Genomic DNA, 26,534 nt, shown 5'->3' with positions numbered 1-26,534 from the left:
CACTGTAATCGTCACACACACACACACACACAAACATGTTTGTGATGAGTCGCGCTGGTGACAAAGAGCGAAGTCTGCGTGAAGCTTCTGCGTTTCCCTTTCAGCATGAAGTCGTTAGTCAGCAGCTCGGTGACACAGCGAGCAGACGACAACAGCCTTCATACAGCTAATTTAAGATTTGTACCGTTGCTGTTGGGCGGAAACCTCATGCGTTCAAATGTGGTCAATTTAATATCGTTCACAAATGGATACTATTGGTCTGTCCCCACGTCGTCTGTGATTGTTAGATATTATTAACCAATTAAATACAAATTGAGAACAGCACTATAGCAACTCTTAGCCTGTCTAAAAGTGTGTCTCCGTCTCTTCCCTCGCTCTGCAGGTGCCGTGCGTCATTATGTTACCGCAAGATTGAAAGCCTGAAAGTGTTTTAGACAGTAACGTCACGTGTGAAAATAGTTAGGTCGGATACATTTGAGTAAGCCTGTTTTGTTAAAATGGATCGCTGTAATGCTTCGGTGCAGAAGGACCTGGTCAGCCACAACGCTAAGTTTACGTGCAGATTCATTTTCGCCCATTGCACTGCTGAGTCATCTTTTATTTTGTTGTATTTACTGCATCACTAATGGCTTTGTGTGCTTTGAAAAAGACATTGTTTGATTTTGTTTCAATAAAATTTGTGTTTCTTTAGCCTATTTATTCATTCATTGCCATGAATATATTTTTTTTTTTATCAATTGGAATCTAAGCGTTTACTGCCACTGATGAATATGTTTGTCAAGTGCATTTTTCTACAGGTAGGTGTGGAAGAGTGTCTTTCACCCAGCTCGCCTGTAAAATTCTGGTTTGTAGACCACTGTAATGACCAACAGGTTCCTGTAGATGCCGGCATTATATCGAGTTGGATTTGAGATCAGCACAGCTTTTGTGTAGAAGATCTAGATTTAGGGACAAAATAGTCTGACAAATTTAGACACCTCACATTCAAACAGTAAGTATATGTATGGTATAAACAGAGTATGTGTCGCGATGATGACAAAAGATGACACAATTCACTGCGTGAATGAAGAAGGCCATGTGAAAAAGCCACTGAATTTCAATCAAACGCTCTTTCTCACGCTTGTTTTTGTTTAATTCTTTGAGGTGTCCTAAAAGCAAAAGTATTTGCATTAAAGTCACTGTTCTGCTTGATGTTTCTTTTCATACAAAGCTCGTTTTCTCCACTTTCTTGGTCAGAAACCAACCCGTGCTCTACTGTTGAGTACGAAAGAACGGAAAAAGTGACATCACACGCTCGTCCTCTTTGTGTACCTTCTATCTGCCGACTTTTCTTTTTACTGCCTGGTCCTCTAGCAAAGCAGCAGGGTGATTGTTGTCTCTAATCTAGGCTTATTGAGCGCACATCCGGAGAGGGAACCAAGGTCCACAACATCAACATCAACACACACACACACACACACACACTCATCGATTAAGATTGCGTGTGTGTGCGCCTGCAGCAGCGATGGTTGTTTGGGTTCGACATTGCGTTCTCTTCCAGCTAATACATCTCTGTCTGTGACCCAACGCACACACACACACACACACTTTTTTCCAACTTAACCAGACTCTAAACTTTTAATCACACTGTTGCATTACTATTTAACATGGCTGACGTTTAATGTTGTTAGCAATTTATAGCACCACCGAGCTGGAGTTCAGAACATTCAGAGTGATTCTCATTGCCAGAGGTGTTAAAAACAAACAACATTTGCACTTTTTCCGTGTTTACATCGCTTGTTAAATCCTTGTAAGTTTTATCTTTTGCCATAGACATAACTCTCCAAACCTGGGTGTGCGCGCGCACGGGGACGCGCGTGGACAGATGGGTTGCCGTTTTGCGTTTATCCTTCACACTTAAACAAGACGTCAATTAAATATTTGGGGTGAGGGTGACTTGGGTAAAACACGTCCAGATGTTGCGCAAGCTCGTCCTTGACCAATCGCATCACTTCAGCATCGTTGTCATAGAGACGACTACTCGCCAGCGTTGGGAACTCACCAGGTACAAATATTGTATCCAAGTAGATTTTTTACAGGAATCTGTACCTAATTTGAGTATTTATTTTTCTGAAAACTTCTCACTTTGACTCCTTACATTTGAAAATCGATAACTGTAATTTGCTAATTATCTCGCTCTTAAACAACAACATGCGACATTTAAAATGATTTTAATGAAAGAATGAACTATTTTGTGTGCAAAGACTTTTTTTTTTGCTGTTATGGCAATTTATCAAAATGTATATAATTGAAAGTAAAAATGTACTTTTACTTTCTGTTGAATCAGTACTTCTACTTTCCCAAGTGTTTTTATTCAGGTACGGTGGTGCCTTGAAATATAATCCAATAATAATTGGCCAATTTTTTTGTCTTGACTTACAAGCCAAATTCTTTTGATAAGAGTGTGCTTCAGACCCCCACCGTTAGATGGCGGCATGAAAAATCACAAGACCTAGCCACCATCAAGTCACATTGGTTTCCTGCAGTGGAAGGAAAATACCAGTTGGTGGCACTAATGCACTATTAAACTGAATTGCCAATATATTAGGCACAGCTGTGTTTTGTGCTCACATTTTCCATGTTTGCAGGTTTTATGAAGACCAAATATTATTAGGGCACGACAGATTAATCGGCACATATTAGCCCTTTTCAGAGCAGCAAAATCGGCTGATTTTTGTAGATTGGAAAGGGTTTATTTTAATTTTATTTTTTACACATTACAACATTCCTCAACTTTCCCAGCTTTTTTGGAACATGTTGCAGCAATAAAATTCTAAGTTAATGATTATTTGCTAAAACAATCAAGTTGATCAGTTTGAACATTACATATCTTGTCTTTGTAGTGTATTCAATTAAATATAGGTCGAACATGATTTGCAAATCATTGTATTCTGTTTTTATTTACGTTTAACACAACATCCCAACTTCATTGGAATTGGGGTTGTACAATGAGAATCTCCACGCCTCGCTTTCTCACCAAAGGTACATGTGAAATTATAAATATAGTTATTATTGTAAAACAATATGGTGGTGCCTTGAGATACCAGTTTAATTCATTCCATTACCATACTCATAACTCACATCTCAAATCATCTTTCCCACTGAAATGAAAGGCCATTCATCCGTTCCAGCCTCCCCGCAAAAAAAAAAACACATTTTGTAGTGTTTTACATCAGAAAAATTGCCCTCTATGATATTTTACTTCCTAAACAAAATACAGTAATATGGTTAAATAGAATGTAAAGAATTAAACAGTCTGTGCATCATGATTAATTCATTGTGGCTCCTTCTGGTGTGCGTGACTTGGCCACCTGCAGTGTAATATTGTCATGTACAGTAGACAAACGAAAAAGAGTTTTTTTTTTTTTTTTTTTTTACTGTGACTCAGTAATCTTCAGCAATACTTGTCTATTTTTGTCGAGGATAAGGAATATTTGCTTCCGAGTAGGACTGGGTGATCTAGCAAAAATAAATGATCACCATTGTATTTTTCATATCATCCGATCTCGAGTAGTATCATGATTTTTGATATTGTTTTTAAACCTTGTTAAACGTTTTAAAGCATCTGTACTGAAAATTAACAAAGATAGAGAGCAGTTCAACATTGTATTAACGCCTTTTGCTAACAACTCTCCTCAATGTCAATATTTAAAACAGTAACTCCAACATATTACCATACGAAGCAAATAAGACAAACAAATGAAATATAAGAACAATTTTCACTTGACAGTGCCACGAATGTAGAGAAATATAAGACAACAGTGCACTAGTTAGAAGTCCCGAGTATTTTTGGAGGTATACATGATACAAAATAAACAAACTTCCCCCTCTGGCACCTTGGATTGTAAACATTATCATTCTCCAGATGTGATACTACATACCCTGTTAACATTATTGCTACTTTTAAATGTGCATCATCTTTAATAACAATACAGATTGACTAGTTTTGCCATTTTACAAACCACCTGAATAATAATGATGACATGATTGATCATTTTTGAGGGCGTCGACATACATTCCACATCAGCTAGTTAATAGCATTGCTCCACGTCGCTTTGGAGACACCGCCACACAAACGATGTTGGGAACTCGCGGACTCGATCAGCCGCCTCCGTCGCCAGGCCTCAGCGCCGGGGAATTTATCACAATCATTAATCGCAATCATATACTCGCCCAGGCCTACTTGTGAGTGTTGTGATATAGTCTGTCTACATGTGTGGCTGCACCGTTCGTGTTCACATATCTGTTGCTAAAAGTGTTATAACACTGACACGAAACTGCTTCCCGGGCACTTCAGGTGCCCCCTGCTCCAGGGTGTTCCACTAACAAGTGTGTGTGTGTTCACTGTGATGGGTAAAATGCAGAGAACAAATTTCATGTTCATGCATGTTCATGACAATACAGGTGATTCTTCATCCCTCGGTTTTACACAACAGTCTCACATCCCTCTCTCCTGCTTCTTTTCTTTCATCTTTCGCTTTTGACTTTTATTTTACATCCTCCCTCCTTGTAATCTTTATCCCATGTTTCTGTCACCTCTTTTTATCATGTGCTCGCTATAAACATGACGGATGGCTCAATCTGGCATCACGCACAACACTTGTAGTACTAGCACACCTCTACAGACACACACAAACACACTCAATGAAGCTTCATTTAAACTTAACTTCCACTTTTTTGGAGACGTGCCCCTATTTTAGGCAAAGTGCCCCTCTGTGGGGGTTAAAAATTATCGGCGTTGCACAAAAAAAAAATAATAATAATTTTTTCAGCAGTTCAGCAGCTGACACACAGTGGGTATGGAAATTATTCAGACCCCCTTAAATTTTTCACTCTTTGTTATATTGCAGCCATTTGCTAAAATTATTTAAGTTATTTTTTTCCTCATTAATGTACACACAGCACCCCATATTGACAGAAAAAAAATTGTTGAATTTTTTGCAGTTTTATTAAAAACGAAACTGAAATATCACACAGCCATAAGTATTCAGACCCTTTGCTGTGACACTCATATATTTAACTCGGCTGCTGTCCATTTCTTCTGATCATCCTTAAAATGGTTCTCCACCTTCATTGGTGTCCAGCTGTGTTTGATTATACTGATTGAACTTGATTAGGAAAGCTACACCCCTGTCTATATAAGACCTTACAGCTCACAGTGCAAGTCAAAGCAAATGAGACTCATGAGGTCAAAGGAACTAACTGAAAAGCTCAGAGACAGAATTGTGGTAAGGTACAGATCTGGCCAAGGTTACAAAAAAAAAATTATGCTGCACTTAAGGTTCCTAAGAGCACAGTGGCCTCCATAATCCTGAAATGGAAGATGTTTGGGACGACCAGAACCCTTCCTAGAACTGGCCGTCCGGCCAAACTGAGCAATCGGGGGAGAAGAGCCTCGGTGAGACAGGTAAAGAAGAACCCCAAGATCACTGTGGCTGAGCTCCAGAGATGCAGTCGGGAGATGGGATAAAGTTCTAGAAAGTCAACCATCACTGCAGCCCTCCACTGTCGGGGCTTTATGGCAGAGTGGCCCGACGAAAGCCTCTCCTCAGTGCACAACACATGAAAGCCTGAGTTTGAAAAAAAAAAAAAACACCTGAAGGACTCCAAGATGGTGAGAAATAAGATTCTCTGGTCTGATGAGACCAAGATAGAACTTTTTGGCCTTAATTCTGAGTGGCATGTGTGGAGAAAAGCAGGCACTGCTCATCACCTGTCCAATACAGTCCCAACAGTGAAGCGTGTTGGTGGCAGCATCACGCTGTGGGGGTGTTTTTCGGCTGCAGGGACAGGGAGACTGGTTGTAATCGAAGAAAAGATTAATGCGGCCAAGTACAGGGATATTCTGGACGAAAACCTTCTCCAGAGTGCTCAGGACCTCAGACTGGGCTGAAGGTTCACCTTCCAACAAGACGATGACCCTGAGCATGCAGCTAAAATAATGAAAGAGTGGCTTCAGAATAACTCCGTGACTGTTCTTGAATGGCCCAGCAAAAGCTCTGACTTAAACCCAATTGAGCATCTCTGGAGAGACCTGAAAATGGCTGCCCATCAACATTCACCATCCAATCTGATAGAACTGGAGAGGATCTGCAAGGAGGAATGGCAGAGGACCACCAAAACCAGGTGTGAAAAACTTTGCATCACTCCCAAAAACACTCATGGCTGTATAAGCTCTAAAGGGGGCTTCTACTAAATACTGGGCAAAGGGTCTGAATACTTATGGCTGTGTGATAGTTCAGTTTTTCGTTTTTAATAAACAATTTCAACAATTTCATTTTTTTCTGTCAATGTGGCGAGCTGTGTGTACATTAATGAGGAAAAAAATTAACTTAAATGATTTTAGCAAATGGCTGCAATATAACAAAGCGTGAAAAATTTAAGGGGTCTGAATACTTTCCGTACCCACTGTACATGTACACACGACTGGTAAGGAGGGAGTGATGGTGAAGGAGAGATTTTCCATACAATCAACTAAGATGAAATATACAGTAACCTTCCTTCTATTGTGTGTGTACACTGTAGGTGCATATAAAACACACGCGGGCGGGCGGGCACACACACAAGCATACAATCACTCACACGCACGCAAACAGACTCTCACAAACGCTCTTATTCAGACAGACACGCACTCAAACACACAAGCAGTTTCTCTCACATTACACACACACACACACACGCCGAAATTATTTCCAAGATGCTGTATTGTGCTGCAGACGATTGCCATTTGTTTCCGAAGTGACAGAATATTTCATAAAGCGGCAAAATGGGAAAACAGGACAAATGCGCTTCTCCATCTTGTGGAGGCATCTGTTGGCGTAATGGGAGGGGGAGGCGGGTATTCAATGGTAGCTTAAAACGTGGGGCGGGAAAGACATCATAACTCAAAGGTGAACTTAAACCAAAGTCTACTTGGTAGAACACATTTAGACAAACAATGGGCTGGTTGCCAGCCAATCGCAGGGCACATATACTGTAGATAAATGTGCATTCTCACTCACATTCACACCAATGGACAATTTCATTGTATTCAATGAAAAACATGTTTTTGGAATGTGGAATGCCTAGATTCGATCTCCGAACTCGAGCAGTCGATTTAATCGGCCGATATTAGCCCTGTTCAAATTGCCAAAAAATCAGCCGATTTGTTCTTTTTTTTCACACATTAACACATTTCACAAAAGATACATATAATGACATTTAAACAAACATTCAAAAATAAATTTGCAAAAATCAGCAAAAAAGCCGATTTTTACCGCTCATTGTTTCTGTTGTAAAGTTAAACAAATAATACAAGGATCAAGTATTGCAAAACAGTCAAACTTTCTGCCTGTAATGCTTTCAGCGTCAAGGTGCCAACAAAGAAGTGATTTTAGTCTTTTTTTTTATGAATCGGCTGATTAATCAGTTAAAATTAAATCAGTTAGAATTTTATTCTGCCGCATATCGAAATTGGCCTTAAAAAAAATCGACATCAATTGGGCCCTAGTGCTGACCACTAGACCACCATGCTGCGTGCTTGAGACCTTATATTTTGCAAATTCTTTTTTTTTTTAACCTATGAACCTGTATTATGCTTATTTTCATGTATTCTTATTATAGCTTCCTCTTCTTGCTTCTTCTTATTATTATAGCTTCCTCTTCTTGCTTATTATTATTATTATTATTATTATTATTATTATGATTGCCTCCGTGGGAGCTGCTTCCAGCTGCTCTGAACCTCATTTCCCTCCCAGGAGCTCGCTGAATAGCTTGCACTGAGGAACAATGGCTGCAGCCAGCATGGCGAAAACTAACCAGAACATTAATCATCACTGACACGTGTGTGTGTGTGTGTGTGTGTGTGTGCGCGCGTGTGTGCGCGTCCATGTGTGGATGTTGTTTTACGAGCGACAAGACAAAAAGCAGCATAGAGAAAACAGGAAGTGGACAGCAATGTCCTGGCCAATCACAGGCCGAGTTGGCGGTTATGTGAGAGTGAGCAGACCTCCATTAAGTCCCAAACTTTGTCACGTCAAATACAAAAAGTGATGGACTATCATCGAGCGGATTTGATGAGATGGGACACATAAATTCTGCACAAGTGGCACCTCAACATGTTTAATGGACTTTTACAAGTTGCGCGTTACAGTGTTGCGTATTAAGCAATCTGGATCAGATCCAGATTGAATTTGGTTTTACTTTCCAGCTTGAAACTTTGCTTTGGGGTCACTGACCCCAAAAGAGGGGAATTCAGTGCTATTTGCAGGGGATAGGGGCCCCGACCGCAAATGGCAAAAATTTACAAATAATTGACAACCATTGTAATTACATTGGAAAAAAAAAATTTCAACACCCAAAAATCTTGACTAAGGGGGACGTACCGGCAATAAGCATTTTTCATGAAAAATTGGGGTGGTTCCCAACCCCGCCTAAAAAGAAATTGAAAGAAAATTTGAAAAAAAATTCCACAAATAGGTGAATCCCCTGGTGCAGAAATGCGAATATGTGGGAGGTGCACTCTATATAGTAGAATGAACTCATGTAAATCAAGACTTTTGATAGACTCAGGCCATCTTGATCTTGCTTGACGAAAACATTTTTTATACAGTGAGCTTCCTTTTAAGGAAATATCTCCTTAAAAAATGTCCCTGTTGATGTACAGTATATAAAACATCATATAAAAAAAAAAAATAATGTTCTTGGTGGTGGTAATGTAAATTGAGCGCTGACTTTTCTTTGAACCTCTGAAAGTGAACAGGACCCCCCGCCGAGATGCTAGCAACACGCACACACACACACACACACACACACCATACACATTTCTGTGTGTGAGTGTGTACAACAATCTTGTGCCACTAGGTAAACGTGAATGCAGGCCAATACATTCAGAACTAGTAGGTCTTCATTTGCATTTTACTAATACACGTGAACACACACACGCACAAGTTGCATACACTCCAAGGAATATTCCACATAAAACTCCACTTCATTAGGTACACAGTAGGGGATGCGCAACTTTAGATTTGTTAACGTCGATGCTACATGTGCAGTAATTAATGGATTAATCAACAGCTTATCGATTACTATGAAATTAATCCAAAAGTATTTTGATAATAATTTAGAGAGATTGTTTAACTTAAAATTGTCCAAATCCTGACTTCAACCTCTCAACAGTAAATGTTCTCAGATTTGTGTAGTCCACCATAAAAACAGACAAATTACCTTTGTGTTTCATCAAAGTAAGACTGATTTTACCTTGGAAAACAATGATCAACATTTTTTTCTGATATTACAGACCAAACCAGTAACTGCATCATAATCAATTTATGTTGGTGCATTTTCTGCAGTCAATTTGAAATAATGTCCTGTTTTTGAATAAAGGGATGGAAATTCAAAATGTTTATCCAATTAATCGAAAAAATACTCAACAGTCGATTAATCGATTATTAAAATAAATGTTAGTTGCAGCCAATTATTCGTAACCCTAACCAACACCATCAAGATGAATGGTGCGTTGAAGTCGACTAGTTGCTGATGATGTCACTGATATTTTTTTCAGTACAATATATTATATCTGCGATCAGCTGGCGACCAGTTCGGGGTGTACCCCAACTCTCGCCCGAAGTTAGCTGGGATAGGCTCTAGCACGCCCGCGACCCTAGTGAGGATAAGCGGAATGGGTGGATGAATGAATATACTATATTAAAAGAATGCTTTTTTTATTTTTATTTTATTTAAATCACAAAAAGAGGGAACGCTTTGCAATAATCTATATTTTCAAACAATGGAAAAGTTCATACTCAGAATTTACACAGAACATGAACATGGCTCACCAGCTGTGGCAATAGCGGCACAACTTGTACAAACGGGGAAACCGGTCCTAGTTCTGGGCCCACCACAGCAGCAGGTTCTGGGAATTTTCATTGTTTGCTAATCAAGGACCTCTTCATGTGCGGTGGAAATGATTCCCCTCTCTCCTTCCACTTTGAAAATGCAGGCTGGAAAGTTGTTCAAAATCCTACTGGAGCAAACACGGGATTAGCGACTAGTCAGCGTCACGTTCTGAATGTCATTGTGGAGTAGTAAAGTTGACGTCTGTTCACAAGTACAAACTAGCTGAGCGTTTGTGAAGCGAGTGTTCAACCTCTGCGGTGAACTTGTTATTAGGCTTGAAAGCGGCGTGAGTTTCAGGAGATGCATTTCCTCAGCGCGGTTGTCGCCAAGGTTGTTTTGAAACGACTGGATTGCAAGCGAGCGCGCACACTTGCATCACTCAGCTCACACATTTTCTGGCGTTTAACACAGTCAACTTCAAACTGCAAGCAAATCTTGGGGTTTACATCACGTGTGCTGAATTTATGTTTGCTACCAAGTGGCACAATTAAGATGTAAGGACAATTGTGACCTTCCAGCATGAAACCAATCCTAAGGCGAATTATATTCTTTTGGAATGCAAAAAAGGAGAGCTGTTAGGATGCCTGGCAGAAAGGCCACTGTCCGTCCACAACTCTCCTTTTTTCAATGAGACCATCTGTGGTTTTGGGGTGCACCTCTAATTTGTAGCATAAATAGTTGAGTTTCGCCACACCAATGCAGGCTAGTCCTGTGTTAACTCAGCCTCGTTGCATGAGAGGTGAAAAGTCATCTAAGACAACCAGAACATTCTAGTTGCGAGTGATTCAATGCCATGAGCTACCCACTATTATTCCATAGCTTCGACTACAAAATGCGGCTGAAACGCTGCGTTTCTTTGATAGCACATATCTGTGTGAGCAGATTTGCTGTTTAACAAAAATGAATGAAACATCACATCTGTAGTCCATCCTGACAATCAAAGATGCCAGATATCCAGCTCTTACAAAATGACACAGAAGCAAAGAAACTTCAAAGTTTTGATTCATAATCCTTTGAACTTTTTGCAAAAAACATTTTTATTTATATTTTCAGTTTCATTTTTTTTTATACAGCTTGTTTATATTTTTAATTTGTTATTTTAAATTGATTTACTTTAGAGTAGTATTGTATCTTGTCCTTTTTTCCCATATTTATGTTCAGAAACGTTTAGTATTAGTCTGTTCGGATAAAGAAAGATAGCTAGAGTGCAAGTCTTTCATGACAGGCAGTTGTCAAATTTTGACCCAGGTGCTCCCTCGTGACATAAACGGGCGCATGCGCATTCACACGCAAACAAAAACTTTCTGGGAAAAGTGTGAGACAGGCAGGTGTGTGCGTGCGTGCGAGTGTTTGTCGGTTGGTGTGTCTTACCTGCTTGGTTTGTTCCAATCCCGCCCCGGCACCGGCTCCGGCACCGGCACCGGCCGCGACAGCCACGCCGAGCTCGGGCAGCCTCCTCCGGCTGAGCACCAGCAGGTAAACGAGCGCCCCGAGCCACACCAGCACAGCCGTGGCCACCGACACACGCCGACAAACGCGCTTCATTCCGGGCCGCAGCAGCAGCAGGTGTCCCCCGGAACCCGAACCGAACCCGTCCGACGACGACGCCGCCGCCAACGCACGCACATCCTGCGCTCAGCTCACGAGCCGACAAACTGAGACGCCAAGAAAATAAAGAAAGAAAATGAAAGAAAAAACAAAAGAATTGTCGCCACTTGGGGTGCTCCCTCAACTCTGAGGAGCAGCACGAGCGATTCCAGCCTGGTTTGCTTGCTCGCGAACGCGCGCACGTCAGCCACTTGGAATCTGCGTGCGCGCGCGCGCGTTTTCGCACGCGAGCGCGCCACCTGTCGACTCCAAATGAATTAAGTATAATTGTATGCAATAGAAGTATTTCAAGATTTTCGTGTGAATCGTGGGAATACTCGCGGTTCGGCATTTGCAGATTTTTAACCTATCCCTGTTATTGTTCTATTTTTTCATGGCAATTATAATGAGCATACATTTGCAGGTTTCCATTAATTATTTAAAAATGTGAAATAATGCATTAGTTCATAACAATTTTACATACACGTTAACTTTTTTTTTTTTAATCTACCGTAATTAATGACTCGACCAGTCTGTTTTAAAACTCAAACGTGACCCTTAAACACAAGTTTGCTCAATCTTGGATTAGAGCGGGGTAATTAGAAAGTAGCCAGACAATAATAGTTTGACTTTTAGCTTGTAACTAATTTTTTTTCTTCGATCCAAGTAGTTTTATCACATCACACTTACAAGAATAGTGATTAATAATAGCCTGTGATGGAAGAAAATCCCAAACCACTGAGTCAGGCGCTCCTCTGCCGCCACCTAGTGTTGTCCAGAGGAACACCTTTCCTCCAGATTATGCAGGGACTCTTTTTGAATTGTTAAATATCAAACGGTTCTCAAATGCACCACAATTAGGATATAACAAAGAACCCAACATAAATTGAACGTTGTGCTTGAGATTTTAAACTCATCTTTTCCTGCAGCTAATTTCATTCAGTCAAAGACACAACTGAATTAAAATACTATATACCTCTTTTTAAAACTAGGATACTCGTTTTTAAAGGAGGTCATACTATGGAAATAAAATTTTGTCTTGTATCTAGGGCTGTGAAAGTTAAAGCATTAACTCATGATTAATCACAAAAATATTGCATTAATCATGTATTAACAAATTGATCACACAATTTGGGCCACACGCGCTCCGCTCCCTGATGGGATATCTGAAATGCGGCACAGGTTGCTGTAAGGTCAGTGCTTACTCCAGTACAATGAGAAGTGAGGAGACTCCGACTGGCGTGTTGCTTCAAGTCATCCCGGTGGGACTTTTTTTAAATAAATAAAAAGTAATTTGCATATAGTGCATCAATTAACTCTTTTCAGCACAACAAATTTAAAATACCATGTCTCAGCAAAATGTGGTATTGGGTGGTAATTTGGCACCTGTGATTAATTGCAATTAATCAAAATTCAAGTGATTAATCTGATTATAAAAAATTAATATAGATTGACAAACCTAGTTGTGTCCCAAAATTCAATGTCCAAGTCAATCCTAAATTATCCATTTGTGAAAATGTGCCTGTGAGCAAGCAGTTGTGTAATTTGCAGAGTGGAGCTGCATCTTGTATTAAAACAGCTGGTCACGCTTTGAAATTGTGAAATTGCAGCATGTTTGTTTCCTTCAAAGAAAGTACAGCAAACAACATCCTCTAATCCAGTTTATTTCCTCATCAGAAAACAGAACACAAATTAAGGAGAAAATAGGACAGAATTATGTTTTTTCTTAATACAATGAAACTATGCCACTCTATGCTAGGTTGTAACTCGAACTGATATAAGGTTAAATAATTCTTTGCTTTGAAAAGGTACAGAAAGATATTTTCTTTTTCTTCCATTTCTCATCAGCACACAAAAACAAAAAGATCCCAAGAACAACAAAGATCTGTGACATTTTTCTTCTCCCTTTAGCGCTGTTCCAAATCTCCAGAGGAGGAAGAGCTTGAAGAGGAACAATTTCGCATAGTTCGTCCGCTTTCCCTGTTGCTTCTCGATCGAGTTGCGACGCTCCGCTTCCTCCCCGACGGAAGCAACAAACGCATCCTATCCTTGTGCAAATGCAATAAGATCCAGTCCAAAGTGTGTCGCTGATTAAGAGCGACGACACAACAAAGTCTTTAGAAGTCTCTTCGAGTGACGGAGTTTGAATTTGTGACATAGAATCTTTCAGTTCCGTTGCATCCAAGTCGTGAGCTCGTTTGCGTGATTTACTGCAGTCTCCTTTTGAATGTTTCCAGGGGTCCTTCAAAGACCGACTCCTCAGAGTGATTTTGTCTTGATTGCCACCAAATTTGAACTACGTCTAGTAGACGAACAGACGACACAAAATCTTGAGAAAGATTTGACTTTTTTATCATTGTGTGTGGGGTTGTCTTAACACCATACTCTAATTTAAAGTTATGTTTGAAAATTCAGTCTCAAGAAGTCATGCCTGAAAAAACACAGGTAGCCATTTCGGGGTCAATTTGGCCTTTTCCGGGGGTCCTTTGAATTTTTTGAAAACTCAGCCCCCAAACACAGTTTCAATTAGCAACATTAAATTTAGTAGATTTCTCTATCAGGAATAGACCCCCCCCCCCCCTCCCCTCCCCTTGTCCTAGTGTTGTCCTCTATCGGGATCACAATTTGTCATTTCTCTAAAGAAAATTCAATGGTGCCAACACGGTAGCCCAATTTCTGTTGAAAACTAAACTTGCATGCAAGCTCAGCACAATGACTAAAGATGGTGACCATGATGCATTTAGATGCCAGCTGCTAACTTTAGCCCAGCTGGCGAGTGTCAAACGGCGACAAGGAAGAATAGATTTGGTTCACTTTCCAAAACAAGCAAAACATCCCCACAATCTAGTAAGTACAAACACCACCCGATCGATTAATTGTAGCCACAAAACAGCCCAAAAAATAAATTAATAGAAGCCTTGGAGGAGGTCACGTGAGTCTTCGGGTACTCCGTGGTCACGTTTTGGGTAACAACTTATATCGGAACAGGAAAAAAAAAAAAAAAAAAAAACTTCAGCCGTAATTCCCCGCTACGTGAGGAGTACTGTACCGAGCATCGTGAGGAGGAAGGGGAAGCTCTCATGCACACACAAACTCACTTTCTCATAGTCTCTCACTCATGCGACACGGGTTGGGGTTGTGTTCTCCTGGAGTCAATGTGACCACAAGTCCAGCTCAAAAGATTTTCACCGGCAGGGAACACAACGCCGTTTAAAGAAAAAAGTTGAAGATGGAAGAGGAGGAGGAAGGTGGGTTCGACCTGAGAGAGAAGACGGCGAGAGTTCGGCGCAACTTCCTGTGGTTAGGAAAAATCCAGGGCGACGGGGTGGGGTGGGATTAAGGCTATGTGAGTGTAAGCGGCGTTCAGGTCCAAAATATCCTCCTCCTCATCTTCTTTTTCTTCTTGCCTCCATTCAGCCACACGTCTGAGTTCCTCAACGGGCGTGTTAACGCCTCACGTGGGAGCGGATGCGGCGGCGGCGGCCGATCAGGAGCACTCCTCGCCGATGCGCTGACACGAGCGGCCCACCTTGCGGTCCAGCTTGACCATCTTGAGGACCGCCTCCTCGCGCCCACGCCCCAGGTGGTCGAACAGGCAGTCGTGCTGCTCGGGGAGCCGGTGCAGCATGCAGAACACGTAGCCTGGAACACAGGAGGCAAGCGCGAGGACAATGGTGTCAGTTTGACGTAAGTTCGACTGAGCAACATGACATTTGGTAAACATGTCCATCGTGAGTAGACCCACACACACACAAACAAGTCTCAAAAGGCCATGCCCCAAAAGACAAGAAGTCTGCCATTTTGGTTTGAAACAGTCATTTCAGAGTCAATTTGGCCATTTCCAAAGAGTCTTCAAATTGTTCTGAAAATTCAGCCCCCAAGCCAGTTGCACTTGGAAACATGAAATTTGGTAGAAATGTTCATCATGAGTAGACCCACAAAAAAAGTCTTAAGAAGCCATCCCAAGAAGTGTAAACAGAATAAACAGGGCAGCAACATGGGAAAGAAATGTTGAAAAATCTGATCTGTGTACAGACCACAGCGACAGGACCCCAGTTCCTGCTGCACCAGCTCCAGTTTGCTTTGACAGCTGTAGCAGCGGCGACGGTTCTTCTGCTTGGGCGTGCTGCCTGCTTGCTCCTCGCCGCCGTCGTCTTCTTCTTCTTCTTCTTTCGCCTCAGCCCGCGGCCGCTTCTCCGGCGTGGCCTCACTCTCCGAAGCCGAGGCTGCAAATTTTGCAGAAGAGAGGAGAGGAGGAGTTAAGCGTGGATTTGCTGGGTAGGGGCCACAGGACTTGAGGAGGAGCAGACCGTACCCGACTCTCGAGGACGTTTTGTGGGCATGCACATCGTACTCTGCGCTGTCACTGTGGACGACACGCCTGAAACTGGGAGAGAACATACGTTTATGTACTTTATTCAATTCTATGTCAATTACATTTAAACTCAATCTTTAATGTACATTATGTTTAAATTCATTCTTATGTACAAGGTCCTGTGTGTTTACCCTCCTTGGAGGCGGCGAACAAAGGCGAGGGTTCCTCGGCCGCCGGCAGCTCGGTGGCGGTGGGCAGGGACAAAGATGGCGACACTGACGACGATATAGATGGAGTCTTGTTGGTGGTGGTGTTGATGGCGGTGGTGGTGCCGCTGTTGGCGATGGTGGTGATGGTGGCTGTGGTGGTCTCGCTGCTGCTGCCCTTAGAGGGACAATCCTCATCCGGCGGCTTCTTCTGGATGTCTGTAGCGTCCACGCGAGGAAGAAAGAAAAAGTTATCACTAGAGGTGTCACAATCGATTAATCGCCAACTTATCAATCATCAAAATAATCAACAACTATTTTGATAATAGGTTAATAGCTTAGAGCAATTGTTTAAACTAAAATTGTCGGAACCCTCTGATTTCAGCCTCACATCAGTAAATGTCAGATTTTAGTATTCCATGAAAGCAGACAGTCTTCTTTTGTGCTAAAACAAAATACAACATTTGCAAACATCTGTTTTTACTTTTGAAAACAATGACTAAACTGTAATTGACATATGCAATAGGTAACCTGAAGCAGCCTCAGATGTGTATTTTAAACTCGTAGCTCCTGCTTCACATTAACATTCACAATGCTCAGTGGGCCTGGCAGCGCCTTGCATGGCGTTGGTGTATGAATGTGTCTGAATGGGTGAATGTGAGGCTTTGTAAAGCGCTTTGGGCAGTGTGATGGTGTAGATAAAGTGCCATATATAAGTGCAGTCCATTTACCATTAATCAGTAAGAACAGTTTCAAAAAGGTTAGAGAGTACAACATCACTCCCTCTCGTGTGAGATTGCTTAATAGTTGGTTATTTGGTATTGTTTAATGATTAAACAATACCAAATAATAATTCAATAATAACCAGTAATTGAGAAAGAATTGCAATAAACTAATGTAAAATAATTATCAGATTATTCAATGGAATAATCAATATGATTCTAAAAATATTCAATAGTGACAGTCCTAGTTATTACCATTTCATTTTCACTTGGGGAAAAAAAAAAAAAAATAAAAAAAAAAAAAAAAAACATACACACCAGTTCTCACTGAAGATTCTAAATTGTCCATCATATGAATTTGAGTATGAATATTCTCTTTACAGTGAACTCCCTACATAGTCGTGTGTGAAGTCTCAGTTTTTGTGCTCAGGCCAAAGCAACAACAACAACTTTGCCGCCATCTAAGTGACAAGGAAATATATTCAAGTGATTCAAGGAGTTTGATTTGGACATAAATATTGCTTTGCTGCCATCTTGTGACATCTGCAGGCAATTAACTTTTTAGAGGGTGTCAATTAGTCACGGATTTGTGCTATTCGTGGCAGGGCTCGGTGTCTCTCCCCCGCAAATAGCAGGGGTTTCACTGCATGTACATGACAAGGACTGGCGACCAGTCCATTTTTTGTCTACATGTGCCCTGCGATTGGCTGGCAACCAGACCAGGGTGCATCCCCCCCTCTTGCGCAAAGCCAGTGAGGATAGGCTCCAGCTCAGTCACAACCCTTGTTTGGATAAGTGGTATAGAACGTGGCTGGATGGATTTCTAAAGCTAATAATAATAATGTGGTGAGTTGATTTTGCTAAACGAGAAAAGGTTGAATGAACTTACCAGCAAAACACTTGGAACAGAGATTCATGGTCTTACTGGACCTGCAGCGAGAGAAAAGACAATTGTTAGTGTCGCTATGCATCAACGTTTACATACGTCTCAATGGAAATCGCTGTTTTGTTGGCTTGTTTTTTAATTCCAGAGAATGATTGGCCTGTTTTGCAGTCTCAACGTGCCCCAAGTCTTCCACTTTCTGATAGCGCTTGTATTTTGGTGAAAACCTTTCTATGTTAAGGGTCCCTACACAAAAAGCCACTTGGTAGAAATACAGGAAAGTTAACAAAATTCATCTCCCGATACCAGTTTTACTTGTCAAATTGAGTGGACATGTCTTAGTCTTTCTAAGTTTAACTCAAGTGTCTCCTCACGGTAGCCTCCAGGCGTTTTTTGGTCTGCCCGCGGGGATCTCATCCTGGGGTTTCTCGGGGCTCTGCACAATATGGATATCCATTTCATGGATGTATTCTGTGTTTATATGTGGGGACGCAACGGGTGGGTTCTTGTATAGTTCTTGCCAGAGGGGTGGACTCGAGTCAGATGACTTGGACTAGAGTCAGACTCAAGTCATGAATTTGATGACTTAAGACTCGACAATATATTAACGGACTTGCAACTCGACTTGGACTTGAACAGCAATGACTCGTGACTTCACTCGGACTTGAAACCATTGACTTTAAGACTTGCTACTTTGACCAAAGCACTAAGAAACTAACACTTCTTAGTATTCTCTTACAATAGCTAGATGTGCAGCTTAAGATTTCACTTCAAGAAAATATGGTAAGTGACATCATAATGCTGAATGTCTTAATTCCTTATTAAGACAAGTCCCTCACCATTGCTAACATGTAGTTCTTGTTATCTTTGCCGCTTGACGCCCTGTTAGGCACGCTCTGGCAGAGGAATTGCCCAAGAGGTCATTCTTTCACATACTACCTAAATTAATGGTTTCATATAAAAAAAGAACAGTACAACATAAATCCACAATACGTGTGACAGCTAAATAAGAACAACTGTTAACATATACAGAAACGACAACAACATTTAACATAAGGACGTTAATTATTTCAACAACTACAAATCTACATTGCATTGTGGGAATCGCGCATCTGATGTCACGTATGCTTGTTTTTGTTAGCATTAACAGCTAGCTTTGTGAGCGATCAAGCAAAGGGTTACACGGCGGGCCAGTCGTGCGCTGTCTAGGCTTTCTTTACATTACAGTCTTGTTTAGTCAGTGTAGTGTTCTCAAGAATCAGTCTTGTACCATATTTCTATTTTTATTCACTTTTTTGTCTCATAATTGATTATTCAGATAACCGTTAGTTGCCATCCTGAATGCAATTATTTTCAGGATTTCTGGAAAAGGTATTAGTAAACTTAGCATATGGGGAAGTTCCTTTGTGGTGCAGTTGACAAATGGGAGCCAGGTGTTAGTATGGGCGCAGGTCATAAACACACATGTGCGCGTCTCACACACACACACACACACACACAATCCTGCCTTGTGGTCACATGTCACCTGACATTGACAGGTGGGCCATCGGTTCAACTGGCAGACCCCAGAGATTGGAGGCAGTGGGGGTTCGAGACTATTGGCTATAGCTAATGGTTCAATAATAAAATGACAAACCCAATCGTCTTGCTTTTAACACTTTAACACTCAAGTGGCAAGACTGGGACATATCCTCAGATCAGACATCTGCACAATGTAGATAATAATCCGGTACATCAGATATCTGCCAATGCGAGGGAGGGTAAACACACAGGCGCGATATGCCCCCTCATTGCCAGGTTGGTGTCATCCAAATACACAGATTGGCAGTGTGTGCACTGAAGGCCTAAGCCTTCTCTGCTGGCCTATTAGCTTAAACACTATTAGAAGCACTGACCTATATTTACAACCTAATTAAATTACTAATTCATAAAATGTAATCTTTATTACGATAATACAAAATATATAACAAACAATCTATATTAATCCATTTCAAACTGTTTTTTGTCTTCATTTCATAGTGTGTGTGGTGCTGCCTAGCATATTAAGATTTTTTTGGTCCAACCAGAATTGAGCTTCGATTTTTTTGCCATTTGAATGTAATCTGCCCAGGGCAGTCAGAATCCCAAGCGCTGGCGTAGGACACATAGCCATTGTGTATAATGTTTTTAACCAATCAGAAGTCAAATTCACCACTTTCACATCACTCTCCACCTGCGCTGAGGCACAGTCACATCAGCCTTTTCCCATCCTAAAGATGGACGAATATCAGACATGTTGAAAAATTCATTTTCAAAGCGGACTTTTCAAGAAAAACTGGACATTGTGAAGATAGGGCGGCTGGGTTAATTCAACGTGGAAAAGGGTTTATTCGCTTCACTTCCACTCCAGAGCTTCAACAACTTTCTAGTTGTGGCTGCTAGCTACAGGTAGCTCTTACTACAAACATTATAGCTCTGAGGAACAAAGGCTAATGGAGTTTGTCTATAAATAATACACATCACCGGTGAGTATGATGTATTTTATTTAAGTTCTTGTGCTTTCATCATGCTATTAGAACTGCTAAATTGTAGTGCAGAGGTTTGTACTTTTTTGGAGGTGACATATTGGAACAAAGATTTAAATTTATGTTTCTTGCTTTAGTAATAATGGTATACATTCTCAAATACACTAACACCGCTTTTCCATTACAAGTTCCAGAAGAGCCTGGCCAAGCGATAGCTTTATGCTGGCCTCCGTTGTGTTTCCATTACAACAGGCAGGCGACGTTAAGACAGCGATTCTAATTTTGAATGGCGGCAAAAACAGTGGCAGACTGATCGGCCACTCATGAAAATATTTGCCTTATCACGCACACTACGCGACAGTTCAGTCGGGTTTGGCGGCATCGCTCGGTGCGCGGCAGCCTTTAGACGCCATGATTGTGAAAGTGCCAAGTCACCGCACTTACAGAAACGCCTACATATGTCAGCCAATCAGATGACAGTTACGTCACGGCCCTCCTCGGCCTGTGTTTTAGAACGAGGTCGGAGGAGGTTCTGAAAAGTGGTGCCATTGTCACAGATAGGCCTCGAAAAAGTGTAATGCAAAACCACACGGCGCGGAGCGAGGCTGTTTGGGTGTAGAACCGGCACAATGGAAAAGTGGCGCGCACACATTAAAAACACATGCCGTTCATCTAGATTACAGTAAAAGCATAGAGCAGACTAGGGCTGCACAATTAATCGAATTTTAATCGTGATCGTGATTTGGGCTGCTACGATTAAATAAACCTGATCTTCAGCGATCTTTTATATTTACAATGTGGGCACTGCTACATATGAAAAATACCTGATTTGTAGCATTGCCTGCAACCTCATCAGCCAGCCACCGGGTTTTGGGGGGCGGGGGGTATGGTTAAGGCTTCATTAAAGGCCGGCAGTGCGCTCCGTGGCCAACATCAAAATAAAAGCTTACAATGCCATTGATGTCCAATGTAGAAATATATGAAGCTTTATCTTGAAGTTGGCCCTTTCAGCACGTTGGGGGAGAGGCGGCGTGTCATGGATAGACACTATTAGCAATCATTGTAGAAGCTGCCTTCAACTTTTTGGCTGGCCTCACCGCAGTAAAACAAAAAAAAACGCCATAAGTAAAGAGATGGAAATCACAACTGTCGAGTTCTTTGCAGTTTGTGATCCTGCATGACTGACCAATGGTCAAGCAGAACAACGGAGACGTACCTGTCCTTGACAAATAACTATATTGACGGGGATTTTCAAATGAAAAGTTGGTGCTTACAGCCTAATGTTACTGCGTTTTATGCATTAACTGTATTTGCTTCCATGAATTTGCAATTTGTGACTACACTTTGTAATAGCATATTTATTTAGTTAGCCCTTGGTAAAGTAGAATTTTTTTGGGGTACATTTATTTTTTATCACCATCCATCCTTTAATTTTGCACTGAAAACTGTTATGTTTTTTGAAAAGTAGTGTAACAAAAACAAAACTTTATCCCTAACATGACGAATAACGATGATTAATCATCGTGATTCCAATATTGATCAAAATAATCGTTTTTTTGGCCATAATCGTGCAGCCCCAGAGCAGACCATTACATATGATGGAAATATGCTACAGTAAACGTGTACAGGCATTAAATATGAGACAATAAATATGCTACACCCAAGGTACATTCGTTAAATATGATGTGAATGCTGCACTAAGTGTCTAGATTCGAGAACAGTAAATTTGCTACACAATTTTGGGGTTTTTCATCAATCTGTTATTGTACATGTTTTAACATAATATGCATTCGTATTTCTAATTTTGAGTGCATTATTTTATTCAACACAGTTTGTGTACACCTGACGTTTGTCCCATCAATAATGAGTTATCCCTATCCCAAGAGTCATGCATACCTTTGTTCATCATATACTGAAGAGCTATACAGTAAATGAAGACATGTAACTTTTTATCTGTGTCCTCTTTAATAGTTATCATACGAAAAAAGTATACAACACACTGGGCTGCTCCGTGTGTATTTGTTTGAAGGGTTATAATTTACCGTAACAACAGCGCTAATCTTATTACCATGTCCAACCAGGTCCCTCTGCTGGTCATTTATTAATATTAGTTGATTCACTGCATAACAATACAGCACACCAACATCGCAGGAGCCTGCAATGTGACTGACTATTGAGCACACACACGCATCATGACGGCCATGCACAAACAATATATCATGCAGCGCTAATTTATGTACAATGGTGCCTTGTGATACGAGTCTAATTAATTCCATGAACACGCTCCTAACTCAAAACACTGATATCTCAAATCATCTGTCTCAATGGAAATGAATGGAAATACCATTAATCTTTTTAAAAGGTCCCATAGTTTGGCTATTTAGAGCTCTCTAACATGGACTTAGTATAAAAGAGTCAATTTCTTTTTAAAAAAAAAAAACTTTGTTTTGTCATACGAGTGTCCAGAAAAGGCCCCTGTGAGAGCTACTTGATTGACCCAGTTTTGTATCCGCGTTGTCCATATTTGGCTAAGACCGTCCTCTTTCCCCTGATTGGTTGCCTCCATGTAGAAGACCCACTTGTAAAAGCACAAGTGTTTGTTATGTTGACAGCGCTGTCTTAGGAGCGGAAAGGGGAGGCGCAGATCTTTGCTATTGACGTAAATAAGCTTGAGAAATATGAATGACCCGACTTCAGGCCTCTCGGCAGAAAAACGTCTGGAACTCAGGAATGCGTGCAGGATTTGAATTCATATTTCACATGTTTACTGAAGCAATGTAGAGCCAAGATTACATCCCAAATACTAGAAAGTTGGTTTGGTAAAATATGGCACCTTTAATAACAAAACCAGCACACTATGTTATTCTTTATAAAAACATATTGTAGCCTAGGCAGCACGGTGGACGACTGGTTAGAGCGTCAGCCTCACAGTTCTGAGGACCCGGGTTCAATCCCCGGCCCCGCCTGTGTGGAGTTTGCATGTTCTCCCCGTGCCTGCGTGGGTTTTCTCCGGGCACTCCGTTTTCCTCCCACGTCCCAAAAACATGCATGAATTGGAGACTCTAAATTGCCCGTAGGCATGACTGTGAGTGCGAATGGTTGTTTGTTTCTATGTGCCCTGCGATTGGCTGGCAACCAGTTCAGGGTGTACCCCGCCTCCTGCCCGATGACAGCTGGGATAGGCTCCAGCACGCCCGCGACCCTAGTGAGGAGAAGTGGCTCAGAAAATGGATGGATGGATATTGTAGCCTAATAGTAAAGTGTTCAACTAAACAGACCCAGATTTCACACCAAGTACATTTGAGAGTAAAATTAATGTGGTTGTTTAAATATACAAATGTGTAATTTTGTTTTATGTTTAGTTTATCTGTAAACACCAATAAACAGCTTCAAGCTTCTTTGTTGGAGATTTGTTCACTCCCCACAAAACTGCTGCTGCTTGCAAATTTCCCCATTGTGAGAATAAAAGGTTATCTTGACGAGTTCACTGCCACCAACTGCCACTTCTAAGTCAAATCACTTCTTGCAACACAAGGCAAAATAAATAAATAAATTAATTCATTATAAAAAGGGCCAAGCAACAGCTTGTATCTTGAAAAACGCTAAAGTTAGGTCGCTACAAAGTCGAGGCACCACTGTGATTTGCTTTTTGTATAGATAGTTTTCAAATCAGGTGATAAGTATTTGTCTGCCATTTTGGCGGTTGAGATTGGAAGGATTTTCCATTCAAACAATCATAAGCGCCAGAACGAAACAATGAGTCAACCACCAACATGGGGGTGCGTGACGTCACGATAAAAGTATTGATATACGATGTGTGGAAAAAATACATACCGGTATATTTTATTTTAGGGCCATATAGCCAAGCGCTACCATAGTTTTGTTATTTGAGCATATTCCAAAAAATCAGAATAGACCAAGATGATTGGATTATCTTTACAGTCCAAATGTGTCAATTTGTCTTTTTTGAGTTTACAACTAATGATTATTTTAATAATTGATGTGTCGATTAATCGATCAATCAGATAACACATTTTTTACATTTGCGTCCCTTTATTCGAAAACATGACATTATTTCTAATTGACAGTGCAGAAAATGCACAAACATGAATTTATTATGATTCAGTTACTGGTTTGGTTTGGTTTACAGACAGAATATTTAGTATTTTTTATTTCTTATTTAATACTTGAGGCTGACATGCCAAGGAGCTTCACAATTAAACAAAGTTCCTAAACGATTAATATATTATCAAAATAGTTGTCAATTACTTTAGTTCTAATCAATTAGCTGTCAATTAATCGATTCATTGTTACACATCTTTTTTCTTCAGCAAGATGAAAAGGTAAAAAGTAACATCATAGACTATAAAAGGCATTACAGGCTCAAGATCCTTCCTGTAGCCGTTTGGGGGCACACTTGCCCGGTGTCCTGCTATGGTAGGCTGCCATGTATTAACATTGACACTATTTTCTTGTTTGACAACATCTGGGCATCATTTACCAGCACACAATTTAAATAATTCACGAAAGTGCGGCTTGGTGACGTAGAGCAGACAGTGAATCACATCCGGTATGCAACATACTGTTCCGTACATCCAGTTTGACGTGACACATCAGAAAGGCATTGCAACGAGGGGAAAAGATATATATAGCCACATCATTAAGTTAAGTGAGCATTTTAAGTCGAAATCCAAACGAGAAGTGGTCGTTCATGGGAGCAGCAACAGAGTTTGCTTTAAAAGGAACCTGCTGCTTCCAATAAATCATCTACGTGGGCACGTCACCTTTTCAGATGTTTCAACGCGACGGAACGGCTGTCCAAAAGCCATTCTCGCCGAGCTTTGGGGCCTCAAGTTGTAAAACAGCACGAATTTCGGCCACTTTTACGCTTGCGGGGGGTTTATATATCAGCCGACTTCCCAACCCCCCACCCTCGGCCTACCCTTCGGAACAACAACAATGGGCTTTTTGGACCACTTCGATGGTTTCCATCCGCTCTCACCGGGGGCGCGGTGGTCTCATTCGGACAAGACTTACCCCCAAAAGCCGCAGGGACAGCGTGGAGGGAGACCGGGCGGCTTGCTTCTCTCGCTGGTGTCGCCCATGGCGGCCGGCCGCAGGAAGCTACGCGAGGCCGGGGATGAGTCCGCGGCCTGCTCGCTCGTTTCCCCCCACCCCTCCACCCCCCAAAAAAAAAAAAAAAAAAAAAAAAGAAAGAAAAAAGCGACGAGGACGAGAACAAAACGTCTTCGTCCGTTGAATAATCCTCGGAAAATTGGCGAATAGGCGAGGCGAACGAAGAGGGCCTCGACAAAACGGTGCCGTTCGAACACAATAATTGAAAGGCACTCAATGCAATCAGCTGGACGTAAGACGCAACCAAACAGGCGGCGGTGGGGGGGTGGGGTTCGGCGTTCACCCAGAATCTGTAGAATAAATTGAGAGCCTTTCGTCGAGGTGCGCAAAAGGCGATTTAAAGAGACGTTAAAGCTGTGGGAGGGCGTTTGCCCAGAAGATAAATAGACTAGGCCGCCCCAGACGTCCGGGGACAACCCCCCGACCCCTCCCGTACACACGTCGATTGTGTGAACCGAGCTGGACCGGAAACGCGTCCATCAAGACCCAAAAATGTCAATAGTGGACAACAAACCGAAGAACGCGACCCAAAATGATCTCAAATGACAGTCATAAGGCGACATTTGGTTGCCATAATCGACTGCAAATATCGTTTAAGTTGGTGCTCTTCTACGGCGGATATTTTAACTCGAGTCCGGCTGTTTGTTGCAAACCTATCGGACTCCAAACTTTCTCATAGAAGTGACAACACTATGCGCACACGTTTATTATATTTCATATTTATATTAAATATTAAAAGAGATGCTTCACAGAAGCAGGCAGTGCCGAACCTTCTTTCCGTATGACCCAGGGGTAAAGATGAGCAACAACTGCCATCCCCACATAATGAGTGTATTTTCTGGCAATGTACTAGAGAATTGTAGGCATCCACCTGGGGGGGGGGGGGGGGCAACCAACCTGAATTTTGCGCTGGAAAAATGTAGTTGGAGGACTGACTTTTCGATCAGCCTCTCCCCGAAGCCAACATGCTAACCCCCACAAATTAAACGCCACACAGGAAGGCCTAGATTTGAACCTCAACCCTGTGAGGCAGATATGCCTTTTAAAATAATTTACCATCGATTCCATTATACACATTCAATCATCGCTTTTAGGAATTGAGCACCAAATTCAAAAATCATTAAAGCTAAAGGTGCTTTAAGAAGGCTATGTTTTTGTCTATCATATTTTTGAAAATGTACAAAAAGTTTTCAGAAGTAACCACCTACAATGATATACCACATAAAGGCAGATGAGGTCTCTGACTACAATTTTGCCTTCATATGG

At 41.4% G+C, this 26,534-nt stretch overlaps 2 protein-coding genes across 4 annotated transcripts in view; both read right to left on the bottom strand.

The window, feature by feature from the left end:
* The window catches only part of galnt14 (UDP-N-acetyl-alpha-D-galactosamine:polypeptide N-acetylgalactosaminyltransferase 14 (GalNAc-T14)), an 80,077-nt gene extending 68,316 nt beyond the window's left edge, over positions 1–11,761 (bottom strand). For 2 of the 3 annotated variants that reach the window (XM_061754352.1, XM_061754354.1), the window contains exon 1: positions 11,287–11,761. In XM_061754352.1, the coding sequence (XP_061610336.1) occupies positions 11,287–11,460 (174 nt within the window). In that variant the 5' untranslated portion in view covers positions 11,461–11,761. The remainder of the gene's footprint in view (positions 1–11,286) is intronic. The other variant, XM_061754353.1, reaches the window with a different exon arrangement.
* A 1,389-nt stretch (positions 11,762–13,150) lies between these two features.
* On the bottom strand, positions 13,151–25,687 carry LOC133468151 (AN1-type zinc finger protein 3-like). Its single transcript, XM_061753676.1, has 6 exons — positions 25,170–25,687; positions 17,635–17,675; positions 16,009–16,242; positions 15,818–15,889; positions 15,540–15,728; positions 13,151–15,144 (listed from the first exon to the last, which is right to left on the bottom strand). Exons 1-6 carry the CDS (start codon positions 25,235–25,237, stop codon positions 14,990–14,992), a joined length of 759 nt encoding a protein of 252 aa, XP_061609660.1. The 5' UTR covers positions 25,238–25,687; the 3' UTR covers positions 13,151–14,989.
* Between the last annotated feature and the right edge of the window lie 847 nt (positions 25,688–26,534).

Source organism: Phyllopteryx taeniolatus, chromosome 18, assembly GCF_024500385.1.
Source record: "Phyllopteryx taeniolatus isolate TA_2022b chromosome 18, UOR_Ptae_1.2, whole genome shotgun sequence".
NCBI classification, from domain to species: Eukaryota; Metazoa; Chordata; class Actinopteri; order Syngnathiformes; family Syngnathidae; genus Phyllopteryx; species Phyllopteryx taeniolatus.
This window is presented reverse-complemented; position numbering and strand designations above follow the sequence as displayed.

Coding starts and splice junctions, on each gene's coding strand:
- LOC133468151 (XM_061753676.1), bottom strand. CDS start 25,237: ATGGGCGACACCAGCGAGAGAAGCAAGCCGCCCGGTCTCCCTCCACGC. Junction 15,890..16,008: donor GTTCGCCGCCTCCAAGGAGG/GTAAACACACAG, acceptor GTTCTCTCCCAG/TTTCAGGCGTGTCGTCCACA. Junction 15,729..15,817: donor AAAACGTCCTCGAGAGTCGG/GTACGGTCTGCT, acceptor CAAAATTTGCAG/CCTCGGCTTCGGAGAGTGAG.